Source organism: Pristis pectinata, chromosome 11, assembly GCF_009764475.1.
Source record: "Pristis pectinata isolate sPriPec2 chromosome 11, sPriPec2.1.pri, whole genome shotgun sequence".
Lineage (NCBI taxonomy): Eukaryota > Metazoa > Chordata > Chondrichthyes > Rhinopristiformes > Pristidae > Pristis > Pristis pectinata.
Window position 1 is genome coordinate 3,991,124 of NC_067415.1, and position 15,862 is coordinate 4,006,985.

The 15,862-nt window shown below is 44.3% G+C and overlaps 1 protein-coding gene across 5 annotated transcripts in view; it reads left to right on the forward strand.

Annotated features, from left to right (window-relative positions):
* The window catches only part of rsf1a (remodeling and spacing factor 1a), a 74,245-nt gene extending 67,513 nt beyond the window's left edge, over window positions 1-6,732 (forward strand). For 4 of the 5 annotated variants that reach the window (XM_052025675.1, XM_052025677.1, XM_052025676.1 and 1 more), the window contains exons 15-16: window positions 4,837-5,022; window positions 6,263-6,732. In XM_052025675.1, coding sequence (XP_051881635.1) covers window positions 4,837-5,022; window positions 6,263-6,726 — 650 coding nt within the window. In that variant the 3' untranslated portion in view covers window positions 6,727-6,732. Of the gene's footprint in view, window positions 1-4,836; window positions 5,023-5,857; window positions 6,031-6,262 lie in introns of those variants that run through there. The other variant, XM_052025679.1, reaches the window with a different exon arrangement.
* The last annotated feature ends 9,130 nt before the right edge of the window (window positions 6,733-15,862 follow it).

Below are 15,862 nucleotides of genomic sequence, written 5' to 3' on the forward strand. Positions count from 1 at the left end.
ACATCCATATCTTCTGCTCCCATCCCTCTCCAAGGCTATGGTAAAGCTCAAGCTGTTATGGTCACTGTCTCCAAAATGCTCTCCCACCAAGAGATCTGAAACCTGATCAGGCTCATTGCCTTGTACCAGGTCCAGAATGGCCTCTAGTCAGCCTGTCCACATACTGTGTCAAGAATCCTTCCTGGACACACCTAACAAACTCTGCCCCATCTATCCCCTTTACACTAAGGAGGTGCCAATCGATATTAGGGAAGTTGAAATCACCCATGACAACACTTATTTTTGCACCTCTCCAAAATCTGCCTCCCAATCTGCTCCTCAGCATCTCTGCTGCTTTGGTGGGGGGGGGGGGGGGGGGGGGGGGGGGGGGGGGGGGGGGGGGGGGGGGGGGGGGGAGGAAGGGTGGTGGTGGTCTGTAGAATACTCCAAATAGTGTGATTGCCCCTTCCTGTTTCTGACTTCCACCCACACTAACTCAGTAGATTGACCCTCCAGGACATCCCTTTCTACAGCTGTGACACTGTCCCTGATCAGCAAAGCCACTCCCCCACCTCTTACCTCCATCTTTGTCCCTTTTGAAACATCTAAACCCCAGAATATCCAGCAGCCATTCCTGCCCTTACGACAGCCAAGTCTCTGTAATGGCCACCACATAATAGTTTCATGTACTGACCTATGCTCTAAATTCATCATCCTTGTTCCTGATACTTCTCACATTAAAGTAGACACTTCCACCCATCCAACTGACTGCAATTTTGCCCTTTCAAATGCCTATTTTTCCTCAGTCTTTCTACACTCTGCATTTACTTGTACACTAAATGAACCAACCTCTGACCTATCACTTGGGTTCCCATCCCCCTGCCAAATTAGTTTAACCCCCCCCCCCCCCCCAAAAACAGTTTTAGCAAGCCTGCCCACAAGAATATTGGTCCCACTCCAGTTCAGGTGTAACCCATCCCTTTTGTACAGGTTGTACCTTCTCCGGAAGAGATCCCAATGATCCACAAGTCTGAAACATTGCCCCCTGCACCAACTCAGCTATGCATTCATCTGCCAAATCATCCTACTCTTACCCTCACTGGCACAGGCAGCAATCCAGAGATTACTACCCTTGAGGTCCTGCTTTTCAGCTTCCTACCTAGCTCCCTATATTCCCTTTTCAGGACCTCATCTCTTTTCTTACCCATGTCATTGGTACCAATACGTACTACGACATCTGGCTGTTCACCCACCCCAATCAGAATGCTGTGGACCTGATCCGAGACAACCCTGACACCGGTACCAGGAAGGCAACGTACCATCTGGGAGTCTCTTACAAAATCTGCTGTCTACCCCCCCCTTACTATGGAATCCACTATCACTACAGCCCTCTTCTTCTCCCCTCTTCCCTTCTGCACCACACAACTAGGCTCAGTGCCAGAGATCTGGTCAGTGCAGCTTTCCCCTGGTAGGTCATCCCCCAGCAGTATCCAAAGCAGTATACCTGTTATCTGAGGGAAACAGCCACAGGGGAACTCTGCACTACCTGCCTATTCTGTCCTTCTCCTGACAGTCACCCAGCTACCTGCCTCCTGCAGCTTAGGAGTGATTGCCTTCCTGTAGCTCTTACTTATGTACACCTCATTATCCCATAGGAGGCAAAGGTCATCCAGCAGCAGCTCCAGTTCCCTAACACTGTCTGTAAGGAGCTGCAGCTGGATGTACCTCATGCAGATATAGTTAGCAGGGAGACTGAATGCCTCCCAGAACTCCCACATCTCACAAGCCAAACACACCACTGACCCTGGAGCCATTCTAACTACTCTAGCCTGGCACTAAAGGAAACACCAAAGCAAAGAAAGAAAGGAACTTACCAGAGACTCACCTTTTCAGCCAAAGCCTCAATCCCCCATTCTAACACTAGCCCACTCACACAATAGCCAGTCCCAAAATGGCCACTCTACTTATACCTGCCTTCCCTTTATTTGCTGCTGTTAATAAGCCAATAAACTGGTAACAATTTGCAAATGTGCCTCGTTTAGACTCTTGCAAGGTGAAACTCACAAGCACAGGGACTCGCATCTTTTCAAAGGTCCCACTCCAAATCTAGCTCCAACTCCTGATTCTGCAAGGTGAAACTCACAAGCTACGCTGAATGAGACTCAGCCATTTTTCTTGCAATGTCCTTGCCAGTACTGCATCTCTGGAGTCTCTTAAATCATCACACTCTGTGTATTTTGTCCAGTAAGACAGATAGAAATCTTAGTTGCACTCAGTTTTAATTTTCTAACTCTCAGGTGCCAAGGCCACTGCCTTTCTCAGCAGACATTAGCCAACTCCTGAGAAATTGAATTTCTGCCATATAGGGCTGTTCTGTTATAACATTTAAGCAGTGTCTAGTTGTAGCATCTTGTGAGAAGTTTTTAATTGTAAGAAAAATTCATAAGTGTTTTGAAAAATTGAGTATGTAACAAAATAAATTTTCAGTTTGGAATGCTGGAATATTGTGATCTGACACCATTCCAATAGAAAAGCTCTTTTCATTTCCCTGTCTCCGGAGGTTTGGTAGGCTGATCTCTTAAATCATGATGTGGCTGTGTTGCTTGAAGCAGACAGCTCCGGGGACAAAGCTTGAAGCAGTTTTTGCATGGGTGTGTTTCAGTTTAATGGGTAACCAATTAGCTTACTAGCACTTTGGAACTCGGAGGGAAACTGACTTGATCACGGAGGATGTGTCGACTCCATGATGACAGTATGTGAGGTTAGGATCAATTTGTGTCCCTGATTGAATGCCACCATGGCAGGTGGGATAATGAAAGAAACCTGGAGCTTAAATGACAAGTTAGTCTCAGTAACAATAACCATGAAGCTACTACAGGCACAGTAGTGTAGCGGTTAACGTAACGCTTTACAGCGCCAGCGACCTGGGTTCAAATCTGGCCACTGTCCGTAGGGAGTTTGTACGTTCTCCCTGTGTCTGTGTGGGTTTCCTCTGGGTGCTCCGGTTTCCTCCCACATTTCAAAGATATACAGGTTAGGAAGTTGTGGGCGTGCTATGTTGGCGCCGGAAGCGTGGCGACACTTGCGGGTTGCCCCCCAAATCACTATGCAAAAAGATGTATTTCACTGTGTGTTTTGATGTACATGTGACTAATAAAGGTATCTTAGATTGTCATAAAAAAATCCATCTGGCTCCCATTGTAATTCAGGAAAGGAAATCTGCCATCCTTCACATATCTGGCCCATGTGTGACTGCAGATCCACCAAGTGTGGCTGTATAGTAGCGGTTGTCTCACATTGGGGGAAATTGGGGATAGAAAAATGCCAGCATTGCTATTGATGTCCACATCCCTTGAACAAATGAAACCAAAATCAAGTCCCACTTCCTCATACTTGAGCACATTGTCTGGGTGCAATACAGAGCATGTTTCAAATGTTGTCCAACGCACCAGTTATCTCCTCTTCAAATAGTGACATAGGACCTCAGCAGTGCACCTGTGCTGCACCATTCAAGAATGAAATAATAATAAAAACAATATCTTTATCAGTGACATGTACATCGAAACACACAGGGAAATGCATCTTTGCATAGAACGTTCTGGGGGCAGCCCGCAAGTGTCGCCACACTTCCGGCGCCAACATAGCATGCCCACAACTTCCTAACCCTTACGTCTTTGGAATGTGGGAGGAAACTGGAGCACTCGGAGGAAACCCACACAGACACGGGGAGAACGTACAAACTCCTTACAGACAGCAGCGGGAATTGAACCTGGGTCGCTGGCGTTGTAATAGTGTTGCACCAACCGCTACACTACTGTGCCTGTCCCCACAGTCCACTCAGGTGCCTTGTAAACATCTGATGAAAAGGAGACAACTGTCCAAAACAGCAGTTACTCTTTTGCTCTCACCTATTATCATTAGAAATCAAAAGCCAAAGCATGTAGATGCTGAAATTCTGAAGTAACACAAAAGTGCTCAAAGTGAAGCAAAGCAGGGTCAATGTTGCACGTCAATGACTTTTCATCAGAAAAGTGGCATTTCCAGGGCTTTTGCTCCTATCACCAGAAACCATTTATCTGTTCTTTTTTCATGAAATCTTGTGCACAAATTAGCTGCTACATGATCAGCTATAAAATGTTCTGGGATGTGAAAGATGTTTTATGGATATAGTGTCTGCCTGTCCGTTCTTCATCAAACTCTGAGGCAAATTTTGAGCTGTTCTTTTCCTACAACTTTGATGTAAATTTAAGCTGAAGTAGTTATTGATGTTAAAGTTATCTATGACAGGCTTTGATCGCTATAGAAGATATAGAAGCTTCACAGTTACCAGTCCAAATATCATCCTGCCAAGTAAACAGTGGATACAAGTGTTATTTATCAGCAAGTAGAAACTTCAACATTGATTTAATACAATTTAAAACTTTACACCCTGTGTAGACTGACTATAAACCAAGTTTTAAAAACTTCAAGTCATGTGGAAAAACTTTAAAACTTGCTCTTTTGATGCATGTAAAACTAGAACACAGACTATCATGGCTGTTGTCAATGTTGAAGTTTCTACTTGCTGATAAATAACACTTGTACCCAGTGTTTACTTGGCAGGATGATATTTGGACTGGTAACTGTGAAGCTTCTATATCTTCTATAGCAATCAAAGCCTGTCATAGATAACTTTAACATCAATAACTACTTCAGCTTAAGTTTACATCAAAGTTGTAGGAAAAGAACAGCTGCAGTACAGTTTTGTTTAGAGGGCACTAGTTTGAAAGATATTTTCAGTGATGTTGTGTGATGACTGTAGACCTTGTTGGTTCTTTAGTGTTTTGGGATTACTAAAGTACCCCTCTCATTCTACAGAGAGTGACGGTTCAAGTTGTTACAGTGACCTGCTGGACATGAGGAGGAGGCGATCGAAACGGAACCAGGCCAAAAAAGTCAATTACAGAGAAGATTCTGAGTCGGAGAAATCTATGAAAAGTGGTGCAAGTAGAAAGGAAAGACTTAGAGGGCACAAACGTAGACTGTACATTACCATGAGCGACGGTAAGATGATCAGTCACTGGATCTCGAAACTGATTTACGTAGGACCGCGTTGGTTATAACTGGAGCATCTGCAGTAGAATCGGTGTTTGAGAAAATTCATTAAAAATAGTCAAAGTCGAGTTTCAAAGTCCAGTTTATTGTCATGTACACAAGTACTTGTATACACAGGTTTAATGAAAAACTTACTTGCGACACTTCTTTCTCGGTAAAGCAGCCAACATAATTAAAGACCCCACCCACCCCGGACATTCTCTCTTGTCCCCCACCCCCCATCTGGCAGAAGATACAAAAGCCTGAAAGCACGTACCAACAGCTTCTATCCCACTGTTATAAGGCAATTGAATAGTTCCCTAGGACAATAAGATGGGACTCTTGACCTCACAATTTACCTCGTATGGCCGTGCACTTTATTGTCTACCTGTACTGCATTTTCTCTAACTGGATGAGTTTGTTTTCAATCCATTCTTCTGCCTTCTCCCTGTAACTCCTAACCCCGTTACTGATCAAGAACCTATCAATCTCTGCCTTAAGTACACCCATGGAGAGAGAGGAACAGGACTCATCGCTGCCTGGGGTGGTGGTGGAGGCTGATATGTTGGTCAAGTACAAGAGATTGTTAGATAAGCATATGGAGGAATTTAAAATAGAGGGATATGTGGGAGGAAGGGGTTAGATAGTCTTAGGTGTGGTTAGAAGGTCGGCACAACATGGTGGGCCGAAGGGCCTGTATTGTGCTGTATTTTTCTATGGTTCTATGGTTCTAGAACATAACAGTTTCTCTCTCCACAGCCGCTACCTGACCTGAGTGTCTCCAACATATCTGTTTTTATTTCAGATTTCCAGCATCTGCAACCATTTGATTTTCCTTCCCTGACTGCAGTTTGCATGAATCAGCGGTTTCCTTCTGACCAGCGCCTTAACTCGACTGGTGAAAAGTTTCCTCATTTTCCACAGAACAATGTCAAATGAATCAACACACAAAACGCTGCAGGAACTCAGTGGGTCAGGCAGCATCTATGGAGAGATATGGACAGGTGACGTTTCAGGTCGAGTTCCTTCATCTGGGCTGACAGGTCTGGACAATCCAGGTGAAGGGTCTCGACCCGAAACGTCGACTGTCTGTTTCTCCCCACAGATGCTGCCTGACCCGCTGAGTTCCTCCATTATTCCGTGTTGCTCCAGATTCCAGCATCTCCACCCTCTTGTGTCTCCAAAGTCAAATGAATCTTTGTGTTTCCAGAGAGCTCTGGGAGCAGAAGTTCTGAGGAAGAGGATGGTGAGCGACCTCAACGGAAGCGCCCGAACAGGATCGAGGACGAGGAAGACGAAGACGAGCCTGCGCTGGTGAGCAGACTGTCCTCCAGACCGTGCCGGGATTACAGCAAGAAGCCTGCCTACCGGCTGATGAGTGACGAGGAGGAGGAAGAGCTGCAGGAGGCAGAGAAGGACGCCAGCTCTTTGGACTGTAGCCTGGTGGAGCTGCCCCCCTCCAATGGACAGAACCTGATCAGCAGAACCAGCGAGAAGAACCAAATGGCCAAGGACACTACCGCCACTCCCAGCCCGGCACTGAACGGAGCTTGCGACGGGGAAGCAGGCGCTCCTCCGGGAGAGGGAGCAGCCGAAGGAGGGGAGGAAGAGGAAGATGACCTCTTGGGAGTAACTGACCTTGTAGAATATGTTTGTAATAATGAACAAGTATAAAAACTCTTTTTACACTAGTTTAAATAATTTATTCCATAGTAGCTGTACATCAGACCAGTTATTGTGTCTATTTTTTTTTGGGTTGTATTCCCCCAGCCTCACTACACCAGAGAGCAAGATCCTCTTGCATCCATTTCCTCTTAGCCCTTCATTCTGGCTTGCTCCTCCTGCTCTCATAAAGTGACCAATTTTGAGGTTATTAACACGGTAGGTTCCTTTTAACTTGTTTTTGTTTTGCCTTAGATGCATTTTTATTTGTCCTGTATAATTTCAATTGACAATAGCTCCACTGTATGAGATTCTTTTTAAACAGAAAAAACTTTGACAATTAATTCACTGCTCAAACTTTTCCCAAAGGGGGTGGGGTGGGTTGGAGAGGGGCCTGTGGAAAGAAATTTTTCCTCATTCCAGAAATATTGTTTTGACCCTCTAATGTCTTTGTCTTTTTTAAGAAAAAAAATATATATATCTATACATAAAAAAAAGACTTTTTAAGTATGTTGTGTAGCATCCTGACACCACTTAGTCTGTCACATACTTGGATCTGAGCACCAGATTTAAGCTGTAGACTATGTTTAGCGCTTCAGGCTAAAAGAGCGCTGGTAGTCGCATGTGCAGTGGGTACCTAGTAGGCAGTGAGCATTTTGTAAACCTATCTCCAACCAACTCTACTGTGGTGTTCGCTAGATCTCTTTCGTACTCGTCAGCACTGTCGTTGATTGCAATGACACTGTTTCCTGGTGTAATGACCATATAATTGGCTGTCACTGTGCTGTAAAATCCCTGATATGCTCAAATCATTGCTTTTTAGATTTAATTTCTTTTTATATACATATATATATATACATATATATATACAAGACTGTTTCTTCCTTGGTGCCTCTGTATGAACTTTATGCTTTAGCACTGGTGCATTTTACCTGCTGGCAGTTTTGGATTGCAGACCTCTCGTGAAAGCTGTTTAACCCACCTGATGCATGGGAACTTGCAAAGGAATGGCGGCAGGGGTGGGGGGGAATCCACTGGACTGCAGAAGTCTGCCCACAAGTTGAAGGAATCATCAAAGAAAGTTTTAATTCAGCACTTCTCTCTGCCTTGTACCAAAGCATCACTTGATCTTTTCCTCCCCATCTCAACGTAGAAGGTGAGTGTCGACAGGATATTCAACTATGGGTGGCATCATATACCTTAAGTGGATAAAGCTGGAAGATTTCTTCCTGGTTTTGCTTTCTCTTGCATGATATCTGCCCGTTATCTGAATGGAGGACCAAACTTTATATTATATATAATTATATAATATAAAACAGCATTTTCAGATAGCATCAAACTCTTGATACAAACCATCTTACAACCAATCTGCTCAGAGCGAGTTTGTTTGTCTCAGCACCTGAGCTCTTTGAGAAAACATTTGTCTAACCTGGGTACTGACAGGAGTATGATGAATGTTTAATTATATTTGTTGTTAACAGTTGACTTTTTATATATAGTGATAGTAAATCTGTTGTCCTGTAAACAGGCTTCTTTAATCCATCTTTGTACTCAATGAAATTATTATCCCTGCTTTTAAGAAAAAAAAAGTGCAAGTTGATTTTTGGTGTCAGACCGTGGAAGTTGTTCTCATGTTATTTGTCCCCCAGTCCCATTTGTTTATTAGCTGTGGCTTTTTGGTTGACTCATGTTCACTGGCCCTACAACATTGGAAGCTTGATATTACAATGCAGTCTCCGCAGCAGAGGACCTGGGTATCACAAGATCACAAGACAAAGGAGCAGAAGTAGGCCATTCGGCCCATCGAGTCTGCTTCGCTACCTCACCATGAGCTAAACTATTCCCATCTCGCCCCAATTCCCGGCCTTTTCCCCATATCCCTTGATACCTTGACTAATTAGATACCTATCTATCTCCTCCTTAAACACCCCCAACGATCAGGCCTCCACAGCTGTATGTGGCAACGAGTTCCATAGATCCACGACCCTCTGGCTAAAGAAATTTCTTTTCATTTCTGTTCTGAATGGGTACCCTCTAATACTAAGACTGTGCCCTCTAGTCCTGGATTCACCCATTAAGGGAAACAACCTAGCCACATCTACTCTGTCCAGTCCTTTCAACATTTGAGATGTTTCTGTGAGGTCCTCTCTGATTCTTCTGTACTCCAATGAATACAGTCCAAGAGCCGACAATCGCTCGTCATATGTAAGCCCTTTCATCCCTGGAATCATCCTCGTAGATCTTCTCTGAACCCTCTCCAACATCAGTACGTCCTTCCTAAGATAAGGGGCCCAAAACTGCACACAGTATTCCAAATGAGGTCTCACCAGTGCCTCAAAATCCATCGGGTAAATGCATTTTAGACTTCACAACATGAGTGTTTCCAGCAGGTTGATTTTGCAGCACAGCAACTGGATTAAGGTCATTCAGCCCCTCTAGATGATTCAGATCACTCGCTCCTGACTTGCATAAGAACGTATGAAATAAGGGCAGCAGTATGCCAGCCAGATCCTCCATTCAGTAAAATCATAGGCCAAGCCAAACCGGCCAAGTCATTGGGTGTATTTAAGGCAGAGATTGATAGGTTCTTGATTGGTAAGGAGGTTAAGAATTACGGGGAGAAGGCGTGAGAACGGGGTTGAAAAAAACAAATCAGCCATGATCAAATGGTGGAGCAGACTCGCTGGGCCGAATGGCCTTATTCTGCTCCTCTGGTCTCCACTTTCTTGTCGTTTCCCCATATCCATTACCTGTCTCGACCCAAAAAGTCGACTGTCCATTTCCCTCCACCGATGCTGCTCAGCCCACTGAGTTCCTCCAGCAGTTTGTTTCTTGCTCCAGATTCCAGCATCTGCAGTCTCTTGTGTCTCCATTAACTTCCTCAGTCCAACCGGCTACCCAACAAGAGCAGGAGCACACAAATCTGATTCTCCATTCAGTAAAATAATGGCTGATCTCATCTTGGTCTCCACTTTCCTGTCAGTTCCTCATAACCCTCAGTTTCAAACACCTTCCCCTTCAACCTTGAACACTCTCAATGACTGATGTCTTGCAGCAGTGGAAAAATGTATCCTTGCATTTCAAAGTGAAAGGGGTTTCAAATTCCAGTTGGGTTAAAACATAGAAAAAATTGGCATGGGTCTCTAAAGATAATTTTAGAAAACCGAGAAGGCAAAAACTAGGAGAAGGGAATAAGATAAGATCTTTATTAGTCACATGTACATCGAAACACACAGTGAAATACATCTTTTGCATAGTGATTTTCGGGGGGCAGCCCGCAAGTGTCGCCACGCTTCCGGCGCCAACATAGCACGCCCACAACTTCCTAACCCGTACGTCTTTGGAATGTGGGAGGAAACCAGAACACCCGGAGGAAACCCACGCAGACACGGGGAGAACGTACAAACTCCTCACAGACAGCGGCCGGATTTGAACCCGGGTCGCTGGCGCTGTAAAGCGTTATGCTAACCCCTATGCTACTGTGCCTGCATAATGAGAAACTTAAGAGAGATGGAAGAACCAGTGGGCCGATATTTAAAAAGAACATTCAAGGGATCTGTCTGTTGTTGGCCATGCAATAATTTATTGTCTCTCCCCGGTTGCCCTTGAACTGAATGTGTTGCTGTAATACTTCAGTGGGCAACTGAGACTTGACCACATTGCTGTCTGGAGTCACATAGAACAGTACAGCACAGGAACAAGCCCTTCAGCCCACCATACCTGTGCCAACCGTGATGCCAAATGACCTGCACGTGGTCCATATCCATTCCCTTTGCATTCGTGTGTCTCTTAAACAACACTATCATGACTGTCTCTACCACACCACCCCTGGCAGCGCGTTCCAGGCACCTACCACTCCCTGTGCTTTTAAAAAAAAGCCCCGCACATCCCCCTTAAACTTCCCCCCCCCCCCCCTCACCTTAAAGCTATGCCCTCTAGCACTTGACATTTCTACCAGGAAAAAGACTTTACCTACCCTATCTCTGCCTCTCATAATTTTATAAACCTCTATCAGGTCTTCCCTCAGTCTCCGACACTTCAGAGAAAATATTTCAAGTTTGTCCAACCTCTCCTGTAGCTGGTACTCTCTAATCCAAGCAGCATCCTGGTGAACCTCTGCACCCTCTCCAAAGCTCCACATCCTTCCTGTAATGGGGCGACCAGAACTGAATACACAATACTACCAATGTGGCCGAACCAAAGACCTATACAGGTCCTGAGATCCAGATAAAGTGGACACTGCAGTCTCCATTACTGATACTAGCATTTTGCTCCAAATTTGTTTAATTTCATTAATTTAAATTCTCCAGCTGAATTGTTGGACTTTGAGCACTTCTAGATCAGTGGTCCAAGATGTTATATTAGTTCAGTAACTTAATGACTGGTCTGTCATAATGGACACCTGATGGTCTTTTTTAGTCTTGTGCTTAGGTGAAATATCTTCCCCAACTGGCATTACTGATCATGCACATTAAATCTTAACACATAAGGGAGACAGTGCTGTGACCCCAGGTTCCAAAATGTTCCAACCACTGCAGTGCTGAAATGGTGATCATAAGGAAAACATTGTGAATGTGATCATCTACGAATGTGGGGTTATTAATGGGTGAATAGGTTTTGAGAGGTGCATATATTCATGCTGTCCAAGGCTGCAGATAGAGTCATAGAGTTAAACAGCATAGAAACAAGCCCTTTGGCCCAACCCATCCACGCTGACCAAGACGCCTATCCAGACTAATCCCATTTGGCCCATATCCCTCTAAACCTTTCCTATCCATGTACCTGTCCAAATGTTTTTTGCATGTTGTAATTGTACCTGCCTCAACCACTTCCTCTGGCAGCTCTTTCGACATACACACCATCCTATGTGTGAAAAACCTATCCTGCAGATCCCCTTTAAATCTTTCCCCTCTCACATTAAACCTATGTTCTCTCTTTTTAGGCTCCCATGTGCTGGCAAGAGGACTCCTATGTATGCCCCTCATAATTTTGTAAAACCTCTATGAAGTCACACCTCAGCTTCTGCTCCAGGGAAAACAGCCCCAGCCTATCCAGTCTCTCCTTGTAACTCAATCCCTCCATTCCCAGAAACGTCCTTGTGAATCTTTCCTGCACCCTCTCTAGCTTAGTCACATCCTTCCTATAGCAGGGTGACCAGACCTGCACAGAGGCTCATTGGACCTATGTGGTCCCTGAGGGAGGAATGGGACTAGTTTTGCTCCTGACTGCTATTATTTGATCTGGAGTCATAAAATAGTAGCCACAGGATGAGTCAAATTGGCCCATTGAACCTCTTTGAAGAGCATTCCTTTCCCCCCCCCCCCACCCCATTACCCCTCATTCTTTTTTCCTTCAAATATTTTTCCAATTTGCCCATCAGTCCCTGCATTCCAAATCCTAGCCATTCATTTCATAAGAGAAGGTTCTTGGTACCACCTCTGGGAGTTCTTTGGTCAGTTGCCTTTAACTGTTTCTCTAGTGATTGATCTTTCAGTCCTGTGCCAGGTTCTGTGATGAAATAAGAATTTGCCTAGATCTGTGATGGAGGACAGGGCAGAGTATTGCTCCTGTGCTCACCGTCCAAGGCTGCAGATAGTCATAGAGTAATACAGCATGGGAACGGGCCCACCAAGCTACTCCCATTTGGCCAAAGATGAATGCAGACCGCAGAAGGGCTGGCACAATGGTCCAGCAGGTGTTGCAAGGGCAAAAATAGTTGATGCGGTGGGATACATCATTAAGGGGTTGCAGGTGTCTCATGCTTGTATGCAATTCTCTGGTTGTTACCTAGCGTGCAAGCTTTATATGGGTTCATCCTGATGATATAGTAGTGTTCTACAGCGTGCTTATTATCTCAAGGTGATCGCTGACCATTCCCACATTTGTAATTCAGTAGTAATTCACCTGTGTTTCAGATACTGAACAGTAACCATTAATTCCCTCAATAAGTCTCAACAACTGGAACTGTATGGGGTCTGCTTTGTGGACTCTGTTTTGCTGCAACTTAGTCTTTAACCTCCTGTTAATGTCCTCTGCTCTCATCTCTTTACGCCAAGGCACTACTTTGGTCACTGAATCATTTTTGTAAGCAGTCAATAAAGCTTACTGTCACTGGGAGGTTCAATAAAAGTTCCAGCAACCTGAGTCGGGTCTGGACCTCCAGTCTCATTGCGTGAAGTTTGCATATTCTCTCTGTTACTGTAAGAGTTACCTCAAGTGCTCCAGTTTTCTTCCACCTCAGGTAGGTTAAATGGCTTCTGTGAATTACCCCTTGGGTCAGAAAATCGGGGCGAATTGATGAGCAGGAGAGAATCAGTAACAAGGAAAATAAATGATGGGAAATGGGATTGATAGAACTGCTCAGAGAGCTGGCATAGATTTGATGGGCCAAATGGCAGCCTGTATTATGAGGAAACATGAAATGTGAACATGAATAACTATCAACCGTAAAGCATTTTTTCCTGAACTTGGAAATTATCCAGCAATACAGTTATAGATCTTACAGAGTACAAAAATATGTGGGTGACGTTTGATGATTATAGCCTTGAATTGTCCAAATGATTGCAGTAAAGTTGAGTCTGGTGAGTTGAGACTCCCACAACATGAAGCATATTCGTTATTTTCCCACGCCCCTCTGCACTAATGTACAGAGACCAATTGCTGAATAACTCAATTGGCTATACTCCATAAATACCATTCAGCTGAGTATTAACACTGTTAACATACTGTATAGGTGGCTCTTTTCATGGAGATGATGCATCCAGTCCTGACTAAGTTCCTCATAGTTTCTGAGGTTACTACAACATGTAGTCGATACTTCTGAGTCCTGCTTGGATCCTTCACTTAAACATTTTGTTCTCCCCATCTCCCCCTTTTCTATCCCAGACTCTCATCTTTGGCTGTTTTCAATCAGTGACAGAGAAGTGATCTGTTGGCCATCACAGTCGGACAACAATACTAATCAATGAGAGGAAAGGCATTTGTTTAATGAGCTTACTTTCCAGCAAAACCTGCCAAAATGAATTACTTTTGTGCCTAAAAGATGTATGCTATTTTGTACATTTGTAGAACATTTTTAAAATTGAAATTGAATACTGTCTGCACCCAAATCCTTTTTACCTCAAGAAAAATTTTCCCCAAGCATTGATATTTCTTGCTTCATCCATTTACATTGTGCCTGTTCACATTTTAAAACTGCTGCATTGCCACCATCCAACATACTCACTGTGTGCACTCTGCACTCGTGAACTTTAGCTGCTGTACCTCTTCACGTGTTCTGTATGAAAATATGAACTTGCTAGTTCCTGCACAGACTATATTTCAGCTTAGCGTTGCATAGCTTGGGAAATTCTGGCACCTGTTCTTCATTTACCAACATCCTCTGTAGTGGATTTAATGCATCTGGCTGAATTAAGCAGAGAACCTATGGTTGTGTTAATGTCCTGAAATCTAGACTATCTTGAAGACCTCATTTACTGCAAGCCTCGCAGGATAATGTTGTCATCAGTTGCATGGTTCTGAGGTGTAGTAGCCTAGTAGTTACTAGACTAGTACCCAGGTGAATGAACTTTTGATTTGGAGCCCTGAATTTATCATCTGGGGAGTCTAACTAAAGCTGGAATTAAAAAGGTGGCCATGAAGATACCAAACATTTGCAAAACAAGAACTCACCTGGTTCACTGGTTTCCTTCAGAGAAAGATAACCGCCATCATAAGAACATAAGAAATAGGAGCAGGAGTCGGCCCGTCGAGCCTACTCCGCCATTCAATAAGATCATGGCTGATCTGGCTGTGGACTCAGCTCCACCTCCCCGCCTTTTCCCCATAACCCTTAATTCCCCTACTATGCAAAAATCTATCTGACTGTGTCTTATATGTATTTAATGAGGTCACCTCTACCTCTTCCCTGGGCAGAGAGTTCCGCAGATTCACTACTCTGGGAAAAGCAGTTCTTGTGATCTTATTTAAGGAAAGATGTTGCACTCAAAGTTTTACCAGATTGATACCTGCAATGCGCTGGTTGCCTTGTGGGGAAAGTTTAGACAGGGTAAGCTTGAGCTTGCATCATCTGAAGAGTTTAGAGAGTGTGGACTCGATTGAAATATGTCAGGTCCTGAATGGGAGAGCCTAGGACCATGGGTCACTGTCCAAAAGTAAGGGGTCACACATTTAAGGCAGATGAAGCTGCATTTTCTCAGAGGGTTATGAGCCTCCAGGGAAATCTTCAAAGGCTGGTGGGAGCAAGGTCTCTGAATATTTTTTTAAGGCAGAGGTATATAGATTCTGGATAGGCAAGGAAGTTGAAAGGTTATGGGGGGGGGGGGAGTAGACAGGAATCTGGGGTTGAGGTTACAATTAGATCAACCATTATCTTACAAAAGAGTTTGGCACGCCAGCCTTCAGTCAGGACATTGAGTATAAAAGTTGGGAGGTCATGGTGAGATTATGCAGGATACTGGTAAGGCTGCAAAAGAGTATTGTGCAGTTTTGGTTGTTGTGCTATAGGAAAGATGTTATTAAACTGGAAAGAGTGTAGCAAAGATTTACAAGGATGTTGCCAGGACTTTGAGGGATTGAGTTATAGGGAGAGGTTGGACAGGCTGGGACTTTATTTCTTGGAGCATAGGTGACTGAGAGGTGACCTTATAGAGATGTCGAGGGGCATGGATAGGGTGAATGTACTCAGTCTTTTTCCCAGGGTTGGAGAATCAAGAACTAGAGGGCATAGGTTTAAGGTGAGAGAGGCCACTTTTTCACACGGAGTGATGTGTTTATGGAATGAGCTACCAGAGGAAGTGGTTGAGGCAGGTACAATAACAACTTTTAAAAGACAGTTGGACAGGTACATGGATTGGAAAGTTTTAGAGGGATGTGGGCCAAATGCTGGCAATTGGGACTACCTTGGATGGGACATCTTGGTTGGCATGGACCAGTTGGGCCAAAGGGCCTGTTTCTGTGCTGTATAACTATGAAAATGGAGTAGACTTGAGGTGCTCAGTCTCCTGTTCCTACTCCTAATTTGTACGTACTGTCTAATCTGATATTATTCTGACACTATTCCACCTCTCACCTCCCAGCGTCTGTCGCTATCTCCACTCTCCCCTCCTTCATCTGCCTATTACCCCTCCTCACCTGGACCCACCTATCA